The 14782-nt window shown below is 46.1% G+C and overlaps 1 protein-coding gene across 2 annotated transcripts in view; it reads right to left on the minus strand.

Moving 5' to 3' along the window:
- Positions 1-199: 199 nt before the first annotated feature.
- VWA2 (von Willebrand factor A domain containing 2) overlaps positions 200-14782 on the minus strand; it is a 34524-nt gene continuing 19941 nt past the window's right edge. For both annotated transcript variants that reach the window (XM_029080903.1, XM_007667696.3), the window contains exons 7-14: positions 14266-14399; positions 13655-13787; positions 10940-10995; positions 10329-10436; positions 7922-8497; positions 6197-6748; positions 4681-4803; positions 200-4148 (exon numbers count right to left, since the gene is read on the minus strand). In XM_029080903.1, coding sequence (XP_028936736.1) covers positions 4033-4148; positions 4681-4803; positions 6197-6748; positions 7922-8497; positions 10329-10436; positions 10940-10995; positions 13655-13787; positions 14266-14399 — 1798 coding nt within the window. In that variant the 3' untranslated portion in view covers positions 200-4032. The remainder of the gene's footprint in view (positions 4149-4680; positions 4804-6196; positions 6749-7921; positions 8498-10328; positions 10437-10939; positions 10996-13654; positions 13788-14265; positions 14400-14782) is intronic.

The raw sequence follows: 14782 nt of genomic DNA on the forward strand, positions 1-14782 counted from the left end.
AGTCTAAGGGGGTAGGAGAACAGATATTGAATCATTTTACAAATGAGGAAACAGGCACAGAGAAGTTATGTAACTCACCTGAGATCATACAGCAGGCAAAGTGGCAGAGCTGGGATTAGATCCAAGTTCCCTGACTCTCAGCCCCATGCTCCTTCCATTAGGCAATGTTGCTTCTGCCCTGCCCTTTTTTTTTTTTTAACAGTACTATTAAAAATAAACAGTTTTAAGTAAAGCACTCAAGGGAGAAATGCAACCAACAGGAATTATAATACTTTTACTATCATTCTTAACATGTTTGAAGCTACCTTACCTTTCTTCCTTATATGTAGTTTAACTTGTCCTTAGATTTGAGTTTCTAAAATAAAATTTTGAAACCTTTCTTGGTAGAAAAGCATTGGTCCAAGTATGTGAACTATTGAAGCCAGATGAAAGGACTGGATGTAAAAATCCCTCCCTCTGCACTGTATATCTACATTTGGAAAAATGAAAGCTGATGCAGCATTAATTTTTGTTGTATACAATCAAAACTGACCAGAGTTTTATAATCTGGACTTGCTGTATTGCCAGAACATGATGGAGGACTATACTTAAAAAAAGGAAAGAGGACTGATTGCTTTAAAATAGGGTTTCAGGCACATATTACTTCTCTCTCGACTGTGGGGAAAATATCTGGAATGAAAATAGCACACTGTGGGGAAAGATTTGAACAAATGAGCATTAAATATGTGCTGAGTTCCAATCTACAGCATTTACCATAATATCAAGTGTGACCTTCTAGCAAGAGATGTTCAGGTTTCACAAAATTAAAAAAAAGTTTAGTAGAGGTGGGTTTCTTAAATAAGCAATGATTTGTGAGGTTGGAAAAACTTTAAGTGAACTTCATGTAGCGCTAGAACATCTTTAACTTGTGAAAGAGTTTTTGGGCTGAGGTTTTGAATTGGTACCCAACTTGCACACCGGCAGGGTCTTAGAAAACATATGGAACAAATAAGAGAGAAGAGAATTGGGACAAGCAGGTATGGATTTTCTTAGTGTCTCTGCTACAAGAACTAGAAACGTTTTCAACTTACCAGAAGAGGCAGGAGCTAGGTAGTGATGGGGTGACCCCTGTTGGAGCTGAGGGGGTTAAGCCCCCTCTCCAACTCTACTTTTCTGGAGGTCCATCTGGACCTCACTGGGAGGGAGAGGTTTAAGAATTAGAACTGTTGCAGACCAGGACTTTCAAAAACCCAACCCTAAAACTGAATCCCATTAAGCCATGTTGGAGTTTTGGTGAGGTTTAAATTATATCAAGCTGTAGTGTGGTCCATCCAGTCAGAGGGCTGAAATGCTTTACAAAAAGACAGAAAAAGGGAACTGCACTCCAAAAATACTACTGGTTGATTTTACTCAATCCAATCCATCTACTTCAGGCAATCTTTCCAGCTCCAACCAGGAATCACGGGGAGTCCCAGAGTGGGATGGGACACAAGGCTCAGAGGGCCTGGAAATAAGACAATGATGTGCACCAACCAGGGTGACAACAACCTTCACAGCAGTCCCTAAGGAGCAGGCAGCTGCCTGGAATGATGCCCAGGGAGTGGACTTCCCTATTCATCTAGGGCAGACCACAGCCTTTCCTTACCAGCTGAGCCCATCTGCCCCAGGAAAGGTTCAGACTCATCAGAAATTAAGCTCTGACAGAGAGAGTAAAAGCATCTCTTAAGGCTTGTGCCTGAACAGGAACAGGAATACAAAAGGAATCAGAGGCAGCTGAGGCGAGATCTGACTCCAGAACAGATTTCTAAAAATGAGCCCCAAATTGTCTGACATAGGACTTGGCCAGGATACCTTAAGTCCCTTATAAATCCTATCAGCCTCCTCCCATCAATAAAAGGAGAGAAAAAGCATTAATAGCTATTGGCATCTAAATACCAATGTTTACTTTGGTTTCCACCATAATGCCCTTTAGACACACACAGAAAAATGGCCCAGGCTATGAAATATGTACTTAAAAGTGGGCTTTAATACACCCTTAACAAGAAAGACTTTTGTGCTTAAAAATAAAACAAAAACAAGAAAACACCTCCACTCTCATTCCACTAATGTGCATGAAACCAAAAGGAAGCTTACCCATCCTTACTGCAGGCAGGCTACAGACGGTAATCTTTATGGAGACCATGGCAGATGTTTATTTCCTGTTATGTTCTAGTCAGGCAGGGAACAAGCCAAAAATCTGTGGTTTCTCTTGGAAGCATCTGAAAGTCAAAACTTACTGATTCTGAGAAACTGCTGTTCCATTCAAGAAGCACTGGAAGCCTGGGCTAGAAAATGACCCCCTATAAACTTTATATAACACAGTAAAATGTCAAATCAAAAGAGAAGGGAAAACATCCCTTTAACATTGTCACATAAATTGTGAATAAAAAATATCTTTAGCATATTGCTGCCTCCAGTGCTGTGTGTTTCAGTGAAAAACTTCAGTGTGTGTTTTAAGACAAAAGTCAGAAGGGGAGGAAAATGCTTAAATGAAAGAGTAAAGACCTAACTACCCAAAGTACGGCATTCAAAACAAAAGGAGATTTTGAGGGGAGTGTCTGGGAGAATTTTATGGGGAAAGTTCATTCATGTTCTTAATGTAACCTTTTGGTACAGCTAATAACAGATGAACCAACGGTTTTCCCTTAGGCCTTACTTAAAAGCGCTTTTAAAATTCCTTTTAAGGAAAACTTCTATCGTAATCTCCAATTAATAAAAAAAATCTTTAGGGCTTTGCTGCATGTCCCAAGGTTCTGAGGGCAATTTGGAGGCCTCCATAGAAAGAAGGTCCTCAACAAGACAGCCACAAAGGAAAACTCAAAGCCAAAGAAGCCAAGAAAGCAGAATGATGTGCTGTGAGCCTATTCCTTGTCACGTTGGCCTTGATAAAACTCTCAGCCAGTAAATGGACTGTGTTCTGGCTCCATCTCTGCTTGGCACCCACAAGCCATTTCCTGCTACAGTTCTATGTCTTTTACATTTTTTAAAAAAAAACTATCTCCTTAAAAACACACCTGAGCATCTTGATTTATATTTTTGTAGTTCTTTGCCTCACGTAGTCTTAAGAATTTCCTGCCTAAATAAAAGTACAAGAGGAAAAAGAATGGCAAAGGAAACCCTCAAAGTATCAACAGTAGTAAAGGCACTAGGTGGTCAACACACCAGGTGTTCACTGCAAAACTGTTCAAGAATGTGGAGGTCCTAGTCTTGCTTTGCCAGTAGCTACAGCTCTGGTGGGGAAGGCCGAATCAATGAAAAAATTAGTTTTCAATTAGGATGTTTGTTTGTTTAGTATATTTTCTGTCAAGATTTTCATATTTAAACAGGGTGGGCTAATATGCAAATGATCTCATTGGTGAAAAATCCATGTTTTTCTAATCCAGAGTCTAAGGGCTGCTGTTTTTGGTTTGACAATTCAAAGTTGTCCTGCAGAGAGGGCTGTCACAATGAAAGGAGCACTTCTACTTTAAATGACCATTTCTTGATTCCCTGCTTAGCCAAGAGGTTCAGTGTCCAGAGAGAGTGACACTAAGCAAGGAAAGAGCATTACAAATATAAAAGAGAGGGGCAGAGGGCAACCTTCCTCCCCTTCCCCACCCAACACCACCACAACTACCACCAAAATCTAACAGGGCTGACTGCCCTACACAGACCTCTAACAAAGCCACAAATCTGTCCAAAAACACCAGCCTGCGGAGAGATCCTTTCAGATAACCAATGAGGGACATGAAATCTTCCCCAGAATTTTGGATGAGGAGTGTTCTAGATACCAACAATAAATATGTGCTTAAATTTATATACATACAGAATACGTTTCGTAAAAAGGCACTGGTTGCGGGAGAATTATTCTGCCGCCACAGGGTTTCCACGCAGCTCGGTCTCTGGCTCCGTGAATCACGCTTGCACCAGACAAGATCCGACTTCTGGAGGCTACTGGCTGGAAGAAGACATTGAGACAAAAATCCACAGGATGGAACATGTGTGACCAGGAGCCATCCAGCAGTTTTTGTTGGTTCAGATCCTCAGGTATGGGTGCCTTTTCTGCAAGTGCTTTGGTCTAGACAGCTGCCGCCAGCCCGCTTGCCGTTGGTGCAAACCATGTGGCCCGGGAGTGTCACCTCTTAAAATCTCTGTGGAAAGCACAAACATAGCACCTCCCTGAATTTCAGTTTTGATGGCCAGTTCAAAATCTTGAAAAAGCCCTGCCTAGAGTTATTTCCATGAATATTTACATATTGACTTCTGGTGGCCCAAATGGCCTCCTTTGGGAGACCCCCGCTTCTAACACTCTATCACATATGAGAGCCCAGACTTAATATAATGATAATGGTATTTTAGTGCTTACTGTGTGCCAAGCACTGTACTAAGTGCTGGGGTAGAGACAGGTTGGACACAGTCTCTGCTTACCATCTAAGGAGGGAGAACATGTACTGAATCCCCATTTTATAGATGAGGAGATGGAGGCATAGAAAAATTTAGTGACTTGTCCAAGGCCACACAACAGGCAAGTGATAGAGTAGAATCCAGGATCCTGACCGCCAGGCCCTTGTTCATTCCATTAGGCCATGCTCTTTCTCTCCTGATCTCAGCCCTCTCCGGCCCAACTTCTTAGAGAGAGAGAAAGGAATAGAGGGCAGATATCAGGGTTCCTCTGGTCCTTACTGTTCTCGCAGTGGGGCCCTTCCCAGCCTCTGCACTCGCACCGATAACTGCCGTCATACAGAATGCAGACGCCATCGTTCATGCATGGACTGGGCTTGCACAGGTTCACTGGCTGCTTGGCCTCTGTGGTGGAGAAAACACCATCAGGTCACACAGATGGAAAGAGAGGGCAAGATAGGTGACAACACATCCCAGTCTGTGAAAGTGTCCCCGCTGGCAACAGGCGAGGCCCCAGAGGGACTGCAGGAGTGCAGGTCCTCAGTGGTCCCCTGGAATGGGTCTGAACCAAGCCAAAACACCCTTTGGGGATCTCCAGAGTCATGGATTTCCTAGAGACAAAAAGATATTGCTTACAACAAAAAGAACGAGTCACTGAGCCATCTGGAATACTTCCAATGGCTTATGTTAGACTGATTTTCAGGCCTTCAGGGACGAGGTAATGCTGAAGGAAGGAGGGATGGTTGCATTTCCAAGTCACTTGGTTTAATGAGTGCCATTTCCCACTGCATAGACCCCAGCCCCAAGTGCACAATGCTTCTGCCTTCTTTGAAGACCCAGACAAGGTTGGGCCTGCTCTTTTCTAAGAGGTCTCTACTCTTCCTGCTCCGGGAGGACTGATAACAGATCCCAGAGCCCTACAGCAGTGTGCATCCCCAGGGTAACAGAGCCACCGCAGCTGCTCAGTGGACTGCCAGCTAGACGAGCCACTCTAGAGCACTCGGCATATGTTTCTCTGTCTTTGAGGAAAAACGTAGCCATCTTGGCTCAGGGTACAGACACCTGTTCCCCAATTCCTCCTAACGCCCCTGGCTCCCCGCGCAAGGAGGCAATGGAAAATGAGCTCCTCTGAGGGGATCGAGACCTGGTCTTGGCTACACACTCCCCACCCGCATCGAGAGCCAGGAGGCATCTCTAGTTTCTCCAAACATCTGGACAGACTGAAGTGCCAAGTTTTCGGTTTCAAAAGCGAGTTCCAGCCAAGTGTTGACTGTTCCATGGCTCCTTATTTCCAAAACACTCTGCCACTCTCTAATCTACGGATAAGGAGAATTTGTCACTAGGAGGGAAGGAAGGAAAACAATGTACATACCTTTGTAGTTTCCCTAGCGATATAAGATGATAAGCAAATCACTCAAGTATTAAAACAGTGCCTAGCCAAGCTAGAAAAGTTGGAAGAGAGCACTAGTTTGTAAACTCCTTAAGAGCATGGCCTGATTTCTACTTTATAGGGTGCTTCTCCAGGCTCAGAGTGCTCTGTGTACTCTCCCATGCCCTGTATGGTGCTCTGCACTGTAGCGATTCAATATCGATTGAAAGGATACTCCAACAAAAGGTTAACGCCACAAAACAGGAAACTGTCAGGGGTAGAAAAGCAACTAAAACTTCCATAAAATGGGTTCTCTCTGCTTTTAGGGAGCAGACTTCAGGACCCTTAATAGGATTCTTTAAGAGCCAATTAGGCTAACTGCTTTCCTAGTAATATTCTCCGAGCTAAAAATCTTAGAAAGCACTTCACCTTCACAGATTCTGTCAATGAATGAGTCTTCATAGCTCTTGAGGTCTTTGTAGGAGGAGGCCTGGACCAGATAGCTGGGAGACCCTGCAATTCTGAGAAGGGCCTCCTTCTGAAATGGCCCAACCCTGATCACGAACACTGACACGCCGTTGCTTCTGAGCTTCTGAGCCGGGACGACAGCGTCTTCGATTCCCGTCCCGTCTGTAATCAGGACCACCGCCTTGCTCACCCCAGGCCGGGCTCCCTTCTGAACAGTCATCACCTCATCGTATACATGCAGGAGGGCGGTGCCGGCCGAGCCCACCCCGCCAACGAATGGCATCTGGCTGACTGCCTCCAGGACACCCGACCCGGTCGGGTGGGTGTCCAGGGCAAACACTGTTCGGATCTGGCGGCCAAACACCACCAGCCCTATCTGGGTCACGTCGCGGTTGATGTCAAACCGCAGGGAGCTGCTTCTTACAAAGTTCCTCGTGTGGGTGAAATTCTCTCTTCCCACTGCAGCCGAGGCGTCCACCAGGAAGACAAGATCCAGCGATGGAACCTGACAGGCTGCAGAAGAGATGCGCAAGGCTTTGTTACCGGAGAGAAGCATGTGGCCCAACCCCTGCAGCGCCACCCCCGCCAGGTCTGAATGGGACTTCAGTCTTCCATCCCTCTAAACCTCCAGGTCCTCCTGCCAAGTTTGGCTTCCCAGCTCTGCTCTTCCCTTCTCGTACAGAGGGGATGAGCTTGGAGTATCAAGGAAACGGGTTCCCACTTTACCAGGGGAGTTTCTTTAGCAGCCCCTGCACTGGAGACCATCTCCTTCATTTCTACCCGTCACAGCAAGCAGTGGGAAGGAGGCCCCTTCAGCTTTGCAGATTTCCACATATCCTGCAAGATGCTGAAGGCCTTCACCCCACCTACATCCGGTTTCATTTATATAATAGCTAAGAGCACCCAGCTATCTGATAGACCCCTAGAGCTACTCAGAGGTCCTGCAGCCTAAAAGAGCTACAGATATGGATACACTGGCTCCAAAAAATACTAATTGGGTTTAAAAGTGGATCTGAAAAAGGCCTGGATTTCAGTATCTTTAAGATTTTGACTCGTGCAATATTACGTATCCCATTACAAAAACTGGTAAAATTTGTCTTCAGCAAGTCTATTTCTGCCTGCATTTCCCTCCTTTTGCACTTTGTCAATGAATGTCGACTCCGGGGGTGAGTGGCCTCGCTCCTACCGGCTGCCTCGGTGAAAATGGAGAAGGGGACAGGACAGGTGTGAGTGTAAGGCTCTTGAGGACAAGAATCTCGGATCGACTCTACTGTAGCCTCCCAAGGACTGAGCACAGTGCTCTGTGCACAGTAACTACTCAACAGATCTCACTTACCTGCCTGATTGCCAGCAACCGGTTCCTAACCCGCTCCAGGCCGGTGTGGGTGTGGTTAGCAAAGCCCTTCTCAGTGGCCCCCTCAACTAGGTCCAGAACCAGAGGCTGCAGCTGGAAGGACTTTTCGTCTGCATATGCAGGAGGTGGGAGCTCATAAGAAAGTGCAACGGCTTCTTTGACCTCGCCACGAGCCCGATCGCATCACTAGGGACACCAATTCTGGCGAGTGCCCTCCCTCTTGCCCTTCCTGGCCTCACGCACCAGCCAGGACTTTATAACAGCCAGCCAACCCCTTCTATCAGGGAGTTCTGCACTCCCGTGCTGCCGAGGGAGTGACAGGTCATCCTCACCTTGTCTGTCGAGGCTACAGATTGTCTTTTGAAGTTCTGTGATTCTGTCGAGGAGGTTCTGGGGGTCAGAGTAGGTTATTGTTCGCTTCGGGTGGCCAGCAATCTCCTGCAGCTCCATTTCCAAGGCCTCACGGCCCACTGCGATCAGGAACAGGCCCTGGTCTCGGGCGGTTCTCGCCGCCTCGGATACAGGGTCTTGCGACCCAGTGCCAGCGAACAGGACCACGACCCGCGGCTTGTTGAAGACGTCGGTGAGGTTCGAAGCCTCCCAGAAGCCAGGCCGGGCGACGTGCCGCAGGGCCCAGCCGGTCAGAGCGCCTCCTTCCCCGAGGCGCAGGGCCTCCACGCCTTTCACCAGGTCAGCAGAGTCCCAGTGCTCTCCTACCGGCACGAGGACTTCCACCTCCTGGCTGTACTGGGACACTCCGACCCTGGTCGGGGAGTCCCTGCTCACAACAGCCTGAACGAAGTACTTCAGGAAAGATTTCAACTCCAGAAATGCCTCCAGGCTGGTGCCATGTGAACTGTCCACAAGGAAGAGGAGATCAACGCTGCACTCCAGGCTGAGCATAGGAACTGAATGAATCAAAGGAAAAAAACCTGTGGGCATGCTGCCTGCAAATTCAACAAATTGAGTGATGGGATATTTAGCACATGGCTTCCCTACAAAGGAAAGAATGCTCCAACCAGATTCTAATCCTACCCGGACACGGCCTTTTTAGCTGACAAGGAAGTTTGCGTGCATAAGGTTGTGTGCATTGCATGCTCATAAAGTCTTTGTGCCGTGTTTAATAACTTTTAAGGCACATAATGATAAAAAGAAAAGTTTTAAATGCACAAAAACAACAAAATTCATAGTATCTTACTGCAATCAGTCAATGGTGCCAAATCTTCCCTGTGAGTATGGAGGCAGAGGGCAGGGAAGTAAAGGTCAGCCAGGCTTGACAAATGGCATGACCCAGAGAGCTGGCCTGGGATGACAAAAGGTTAGTTGGGGAAGGACCAGAATCTGGTGGCAGTTTGGGCAGTGGCCAATGGGGAAAAAAGCAGAGTGGGTAGGCTTTGCTGTGCTCAGCAGCCAGGTCCACTGGCCAAGCCCGACTCGTGCTGTCCCCAGGCGACCCAGCGGCATCGCTATAGCCGAGACCAGTGGAACTGGTGGCAAAGTGATATGGCAACTGTGGCCTCTTGCCTTTCCCTTGCTTTGCGGTCCCCAGTGGACCTGTGGAGGCCTGGGCAATTTGAGGTGGGGTGAGAGGGATGGGCTCTGGTGCAGGGGTAAGAGGAGCTGCTCCACTCAGCCCTGTTGAAGGTAGCATCCTCTTCCTCCTGTTGGCTGGGGGCAGGAGGTGAAGTCAACATCTTGGCTCCATCACTGGTCCCCTTTTGGCTGCTAGGGACAGGGCAGGCTAGTTTTGGCTGCCTGTCCTGCCCCTAAAGCTGTGGGCGTGAAGCTGATGGCTTTTCCCCCTTGGTACCAAGCAAGCCACAGGGCACGGGGCATTGATGGAGCCAGCCCAAGATGGCAAGGCTTGCCATCTTCCCCACGGAGCCAGCTCAAACAATCTTGATCTACTCCTTCTCATGGAGGAGCGACTTGGCCCAGTGGAGACAGCCCACTCCTGGGAGTCCAAAGGACCTGGGTTCTAATCCCAGTTCTGCCACTTGTCTGCTGTGTGACCTTGGGTAAGTCACAACTTCTCTGTGCCTCAGTTCCCTCAGACGGTGAGCTCGATTAGACTATGAGCCTGTTACTGGGCAGGGATTGTCTCTATCTGTTGCTGAATTGTACATTCCAAGCGCTTAGTACAGTGCTCTGCACATAGTAAGCGCTCAAATACTATTGAATGAATGAATCTGTAAAATGGGGATTGAGATTGTGAGCCCTATGTGGGACAGGAACTGTACCCAGCCCAATTAGCTTGTATCTAACCCAGAGCTCAGAACAGTGCCTGGCATATAGTAAGTGCTTAACAAATACCACAGTTATTATTATAGTTACAGACTTCAGCTTTAGGCAACAATAAACCACAATTAACTACTAGCATCATCATAGTCCTAATTCATGGATCTGAAATAGTCTAGCGTTTAAGGTATACAGTTTTTAAAGTGATTCCAATAATCTTGTAAAAAAATTTAGAAATGATTCTTTTAAATGCCATTTAAACTTTCTTTTTAAGAGCAGGTATGTTATCAAAGTTCAGAATTGCACAAAGATTGTATGAACTCCATATTTTTGAATGTCTGTAAGTTTCAATTTCTCAAAGGAACTTTGTCTCCCCAAATCATGCACCATCTCATAAACACTAGTTATAAAACTCCCTGAGATAAACACTCAGTTTGGCCCTCCCAAAAGACATTTTCCAAAGTCCAAACGTGCCCCCAGGCAGAGGAATCAAACACTTACCACAGTTGGCCTCCCCTCCAAATCCCACTGGGCAGACACAATGATACGCATTCAAACCTTCTGGGACACAGGTGCCTCCGTTCTGGCAGGGTTGAGAATCACACGGACCTACAAGGATGGAGGTTGTGGGAAAGGCAATAGTTATTAATAATAATAATGTTGGTATTTATTAAGTGCTTACTATATACAGAGCACTGTTCTAAGCACTGGGGTAGATACAGGGTAATCAGGTTGTCCCATGCGAGGCTCACAGTCTTAATCCCCATTTTACAGGTGGGCTAATTTAGGCACAGAGAAGTTAAGTGACTTGCCCACAGTCACACAGATGACAAGTGGCAGAGCCGGGATTTGAACCCATGACCTCTGATTCCCAAGCCCATGCTCTTTCCATTGAGCCATGCTGCTTCTCCTATTAGCAAACAGAGCTGTCCTATCTGTAGCAAGAAAAACCCAACTGCCAAGTGTGGTACCCAAGTGTCAGAACAGAAAGCCCAGAGATCAAAGAGGTAGCCCCAGCTCATCTGGGGACTCTTGTGAGAATGAGAACAAACCCATGTTTAATCTTGGGATATAGTATGAGAAGAACACTGGGATAGACAATCTGAACATACCTGGACAGATGGTTCTGTAACAAACAGTAGGGTGAGTTATGAAAACTTTCTTCCAACTGGAAGAAAAGAGAAAATTGGTAGAAAATAATCCATAAAACCCTTAAATGTCAACAACACGAACAAAGCAGGAACACTCAGATGACTGATTTTTACACACTTCACACTGAAACAAGAGCTCCACACAGGATTTTCAGAAAGACCTCTTACTAACCCTTCCTGAAACAGAGACTAAGCAACTCAGAATTTGGAATTATGATCATTTAGAAAGAAAATGACTTCTTTAGCCCACAGGGGTTGCCCATACAAAGCTGACCCATTTTTCAAACTTAATATATTCTGCTCCATCAATAAGGAACACTTTTAAATTAGGTGAGAATATCTCCAAAGTGCAGTTGGAAGCTCCTCTCTAGACTTTTTTTATGGTATGTATTAACTACTTACTATGTATCAAGCACTGTTCTAAGTGCTGGGGTAAGTACAGTCAGTCAGGTGGGGCAGGAAAGATAGTCAATTGCTATTTTACAGGTGAGGCAACTGGCAGAGTTGGAATAAGAACCCAAGTCCTCTGACTCACAGTCCAGGGTCTTTCCACTAGACCATGTTGCCTGCCCACAGGGAACATATACTCTTTATATTGTACTTTCCCAAGTATATTTTCCCAAGTTCAGTGCCATGCACACAGTGAATACTCAAATGTGATTGAGTTTTCAACATCATTAGATTTCTCACAGGATTGGCCATGACTTCCTTCATCCAAGAGAATAACCAATCAGTGGTATTTATTGAGTGCTTATTCATAGCCCCCAAGTTGACCAGCATTCCAGGGCCTCCAGTCTGTTCCCAAAATGACTGCTCTGAGGGTCTGTGGTAACAACCAGCTACTGGAGCATTTCCATCTATAAGCATTCGTTTCTGGATATTTGATTTTTGAAACAGTACTTGTTAAGGACTTACTAAGCGCTAGGAACTATTCTAAGTGCTGGGGTAGATGCAACATAAGACTGTAACCTCCTTGTAGGAAGGAAACATGCCTACCAACTCTGTTATATTGTACTCTTCCAAATGCTTAGTACAATGCTCTGCACATAGCACTCAATAAAGTCCACTGACTGAAAGATAATCAGGTTGGATATAGTTCCCGTCCATAGGTGCCCAATTTATTAAGTGGGCGGGAATAGAACTGAATCCCCATTTCACAGATGAAGTAACCGAGGTACAGAGAAGTTAAATGACTTGCCCAAAGTCACATAGAAAGTAACTGCAGAGCCAGGATTAAAACACAGGTCCTTTGAATTCCAGGCCAGTGACCTTTCCATTAGGCCATTCTGCTTCCCTAAATACTCCCATGAAATAGGGGTTGATGATACAAAACAGTACTGCTGACCTAGCTGGAGTCTAGTCATGAATGACAGTAGTCTTTTTGAAGGTAAAAGTAAATTTACACCCAAGTCAAAAAACAAAACAAAAAACAGCTAAGTAGGAAAATTAGTCAAACCACCTATTGATGATGTGGCATGACGGGACTATCACTTCTTATGTACAACATGGAAATGATGGCCAATTGTACATCAGCTTCAAATAGAAAATTTAAGGCCTGTTGGCCACTTTTTTCTTAACCATACACCACCATGTCTCACCATGTCTCATGCTACGGGATTACTGCATCAGCCTCCTTTCTGATCTCCCATCCTCCTTCTCTCCCCACTTCAGTCTATACTTCTCTCTGCTGCCCAGATTATCTTTCTAGAGACACTCTCTGGCATGTCACTCCCCTCCTCAAAAATCTCCAGTAGTTGCCTATCAACCTTCATAAGAAGCAAAAACTCCTCACTATTGGTTTCAAAGCTCTCCGTCACCTTGCCCCCTACCTCACCTCCCTTCTCTCCTTCTTACAGCCCAGCTCCACCCCTCTGCCACTAACCTCCTCACTGTGCCTTGTTCTTGCCTGTCCCGCCATCAACCCCTGGCCCACATCCTACCACTGGCCTGGAATGCCCTCCCTCCTCACGTCTGCCAAACTAGCTCTCTTCCCCTTTTCAAAGCCCTACGGAGAGATCACCTCCTCCAGAAGGCCTTCATAGACTGAGCCCCCCTTTTTCCTCTGCTCCTCCTCCCCTCCTCATCGCCCCTACTCCCTCCCCCTGCTCTACCCCCTTCCCCTCCCCACAACACTTATGTATATTTGTATGTATTTATTACTCTATTTTATTAATGATGTGTAATATCTATAATTCTGTTTATTTTGATGGTATTTTATGCCTACTTGTTTTGTTTTGTTGTCTGTCTCTCACGAACTCTAGACCGTGAGCTCGTTGTTGGGTAGGGACTGTCTCTATCTGTTGCCGAATTGTACTTTTCAAGCTCTTAGTACAGTGCTCTGCACATTGTAAGCGCTAAGTAAATACAATTGAGTGAGTGAGGAAACAGCCAGAGAAGTTAGGCGATTTACCAAAGGTCATTCAGTAAATTAGTGGTCCACACAGAATAAGCACTGGCTGGGTTTCTGCCTGCAGAAATAGCTGGAAGTGTTTGCCTTCAAGTGTCTTCCAGCACTTAAGTCTCATTTGGTTCCACACCCTGTGTTTCTCCTCTGATCCATTTTGTGCAGAGCACATGACCCGGAAGAATTGCTTTTTTCAACCTTCTTCATTGCAGATACCACTTTCATTTGGAGCTCACTGGGTCACACCTCAGGACCACAGAAATGACACTTACCTGTAGAATGGGCAGAGAAATGAAAACACTGTATCTGCTCTCCCTGATCCTCTCCAGCACATATAATTCCCAGCCAGCTCCTTCACAGTTTCTAGAGTCTTACGCTCACACTGGTGAGACTGAATCTTGCAGCCTGGTGTAAACGACATACATAAAAACTATGAATCATCTTCTTGCAAACACTGTTTAGCTGACATACCTCCCTGCTCTCAAAACCCGTGTCCCTCCACATCAAACAAAAGCTTCTCACAATCAGCTTCTGGTCTCTTCACCCACTCTTCCCCAAGCTAACCTTCTAATTGTACCTCACTCTTGATTCCCGTCTCCATCCCCAGATTGGAACTTCCTGTTTTTTAAATTGTTCTTCCTTCTGTTTCACAATCTGCAACTGACTTTGGTCTGTCTCCCCCTTCTAAATTGTAAGTCTCTTGAGGGCAGAGGATGTGCATCTCACTTCTGCCGCAATTTCCAAAGAGCTTAAAACACTCACTAGGCACTCCGTAAAAATTACTGGTTGATTGATCTTACAAAGCCACGCTCTACTCAGTGTGCAACATCTCTTCCCTCTGCTGGGTCTTCTGGACTCCGGGGAAGGGGAGCACTGGGTTTACCTGGAGACACGGCACTGCAGACAGTAGAGCTGGTGAGGGTGCTCATCAAACCATTGTAGGCATCATCCACGTCCTCTGCAAACAATACATGCTGCTCATTTGGCTCACTGGCCAGTAAGTGTAGCTCCTCCCATCTACGGCAGAGCCCAAAATATGTGGGTCAGATATCTCAAAATGGTTCATCTTATAGTCACATGTGGTGTTTCAAGTCCCCATTTGCCTAGCTCCTCTCTCTGATCCCTCCCCATTGGTGCACACTGTTAGGACCAAAAACAAACAGGGGAAATCAGAGAAAACCAGTCAAGACCGAGTACAGATCTGAGCCCCAGTGGGCCTCAAGGTTCCTTGCTCCCAACTCCAACCAGCCGTTTCAGACTGCCACCTAAGAGCACAGTCCTGTGATGGCTTTCTGATGGCTTTCCACTGTTCAATCCAATCACCATCATGCACAACAAGGGTACTTCACCTCCACATCCACCAGGTTTCTATAGTAATCAAGGAGTAGGACTGAGCCACC

The sequence above is a fragment of the Ornithorhynchus anatinus genome, chromosome 16, assembly GCF_004115215.2.
Source record: "Ornithorhynchus anatinus isolate Pmale09 chromosome 16, mOrnAna1.pri.v4, whole genome shotgun sequence".
NCBI lineage: Eukaryota > Metazoa > Chordata > Mammalia > Monotremata > Ornithorhynchidae > Ornithorhynchus > Ornithorhynchus anatinus.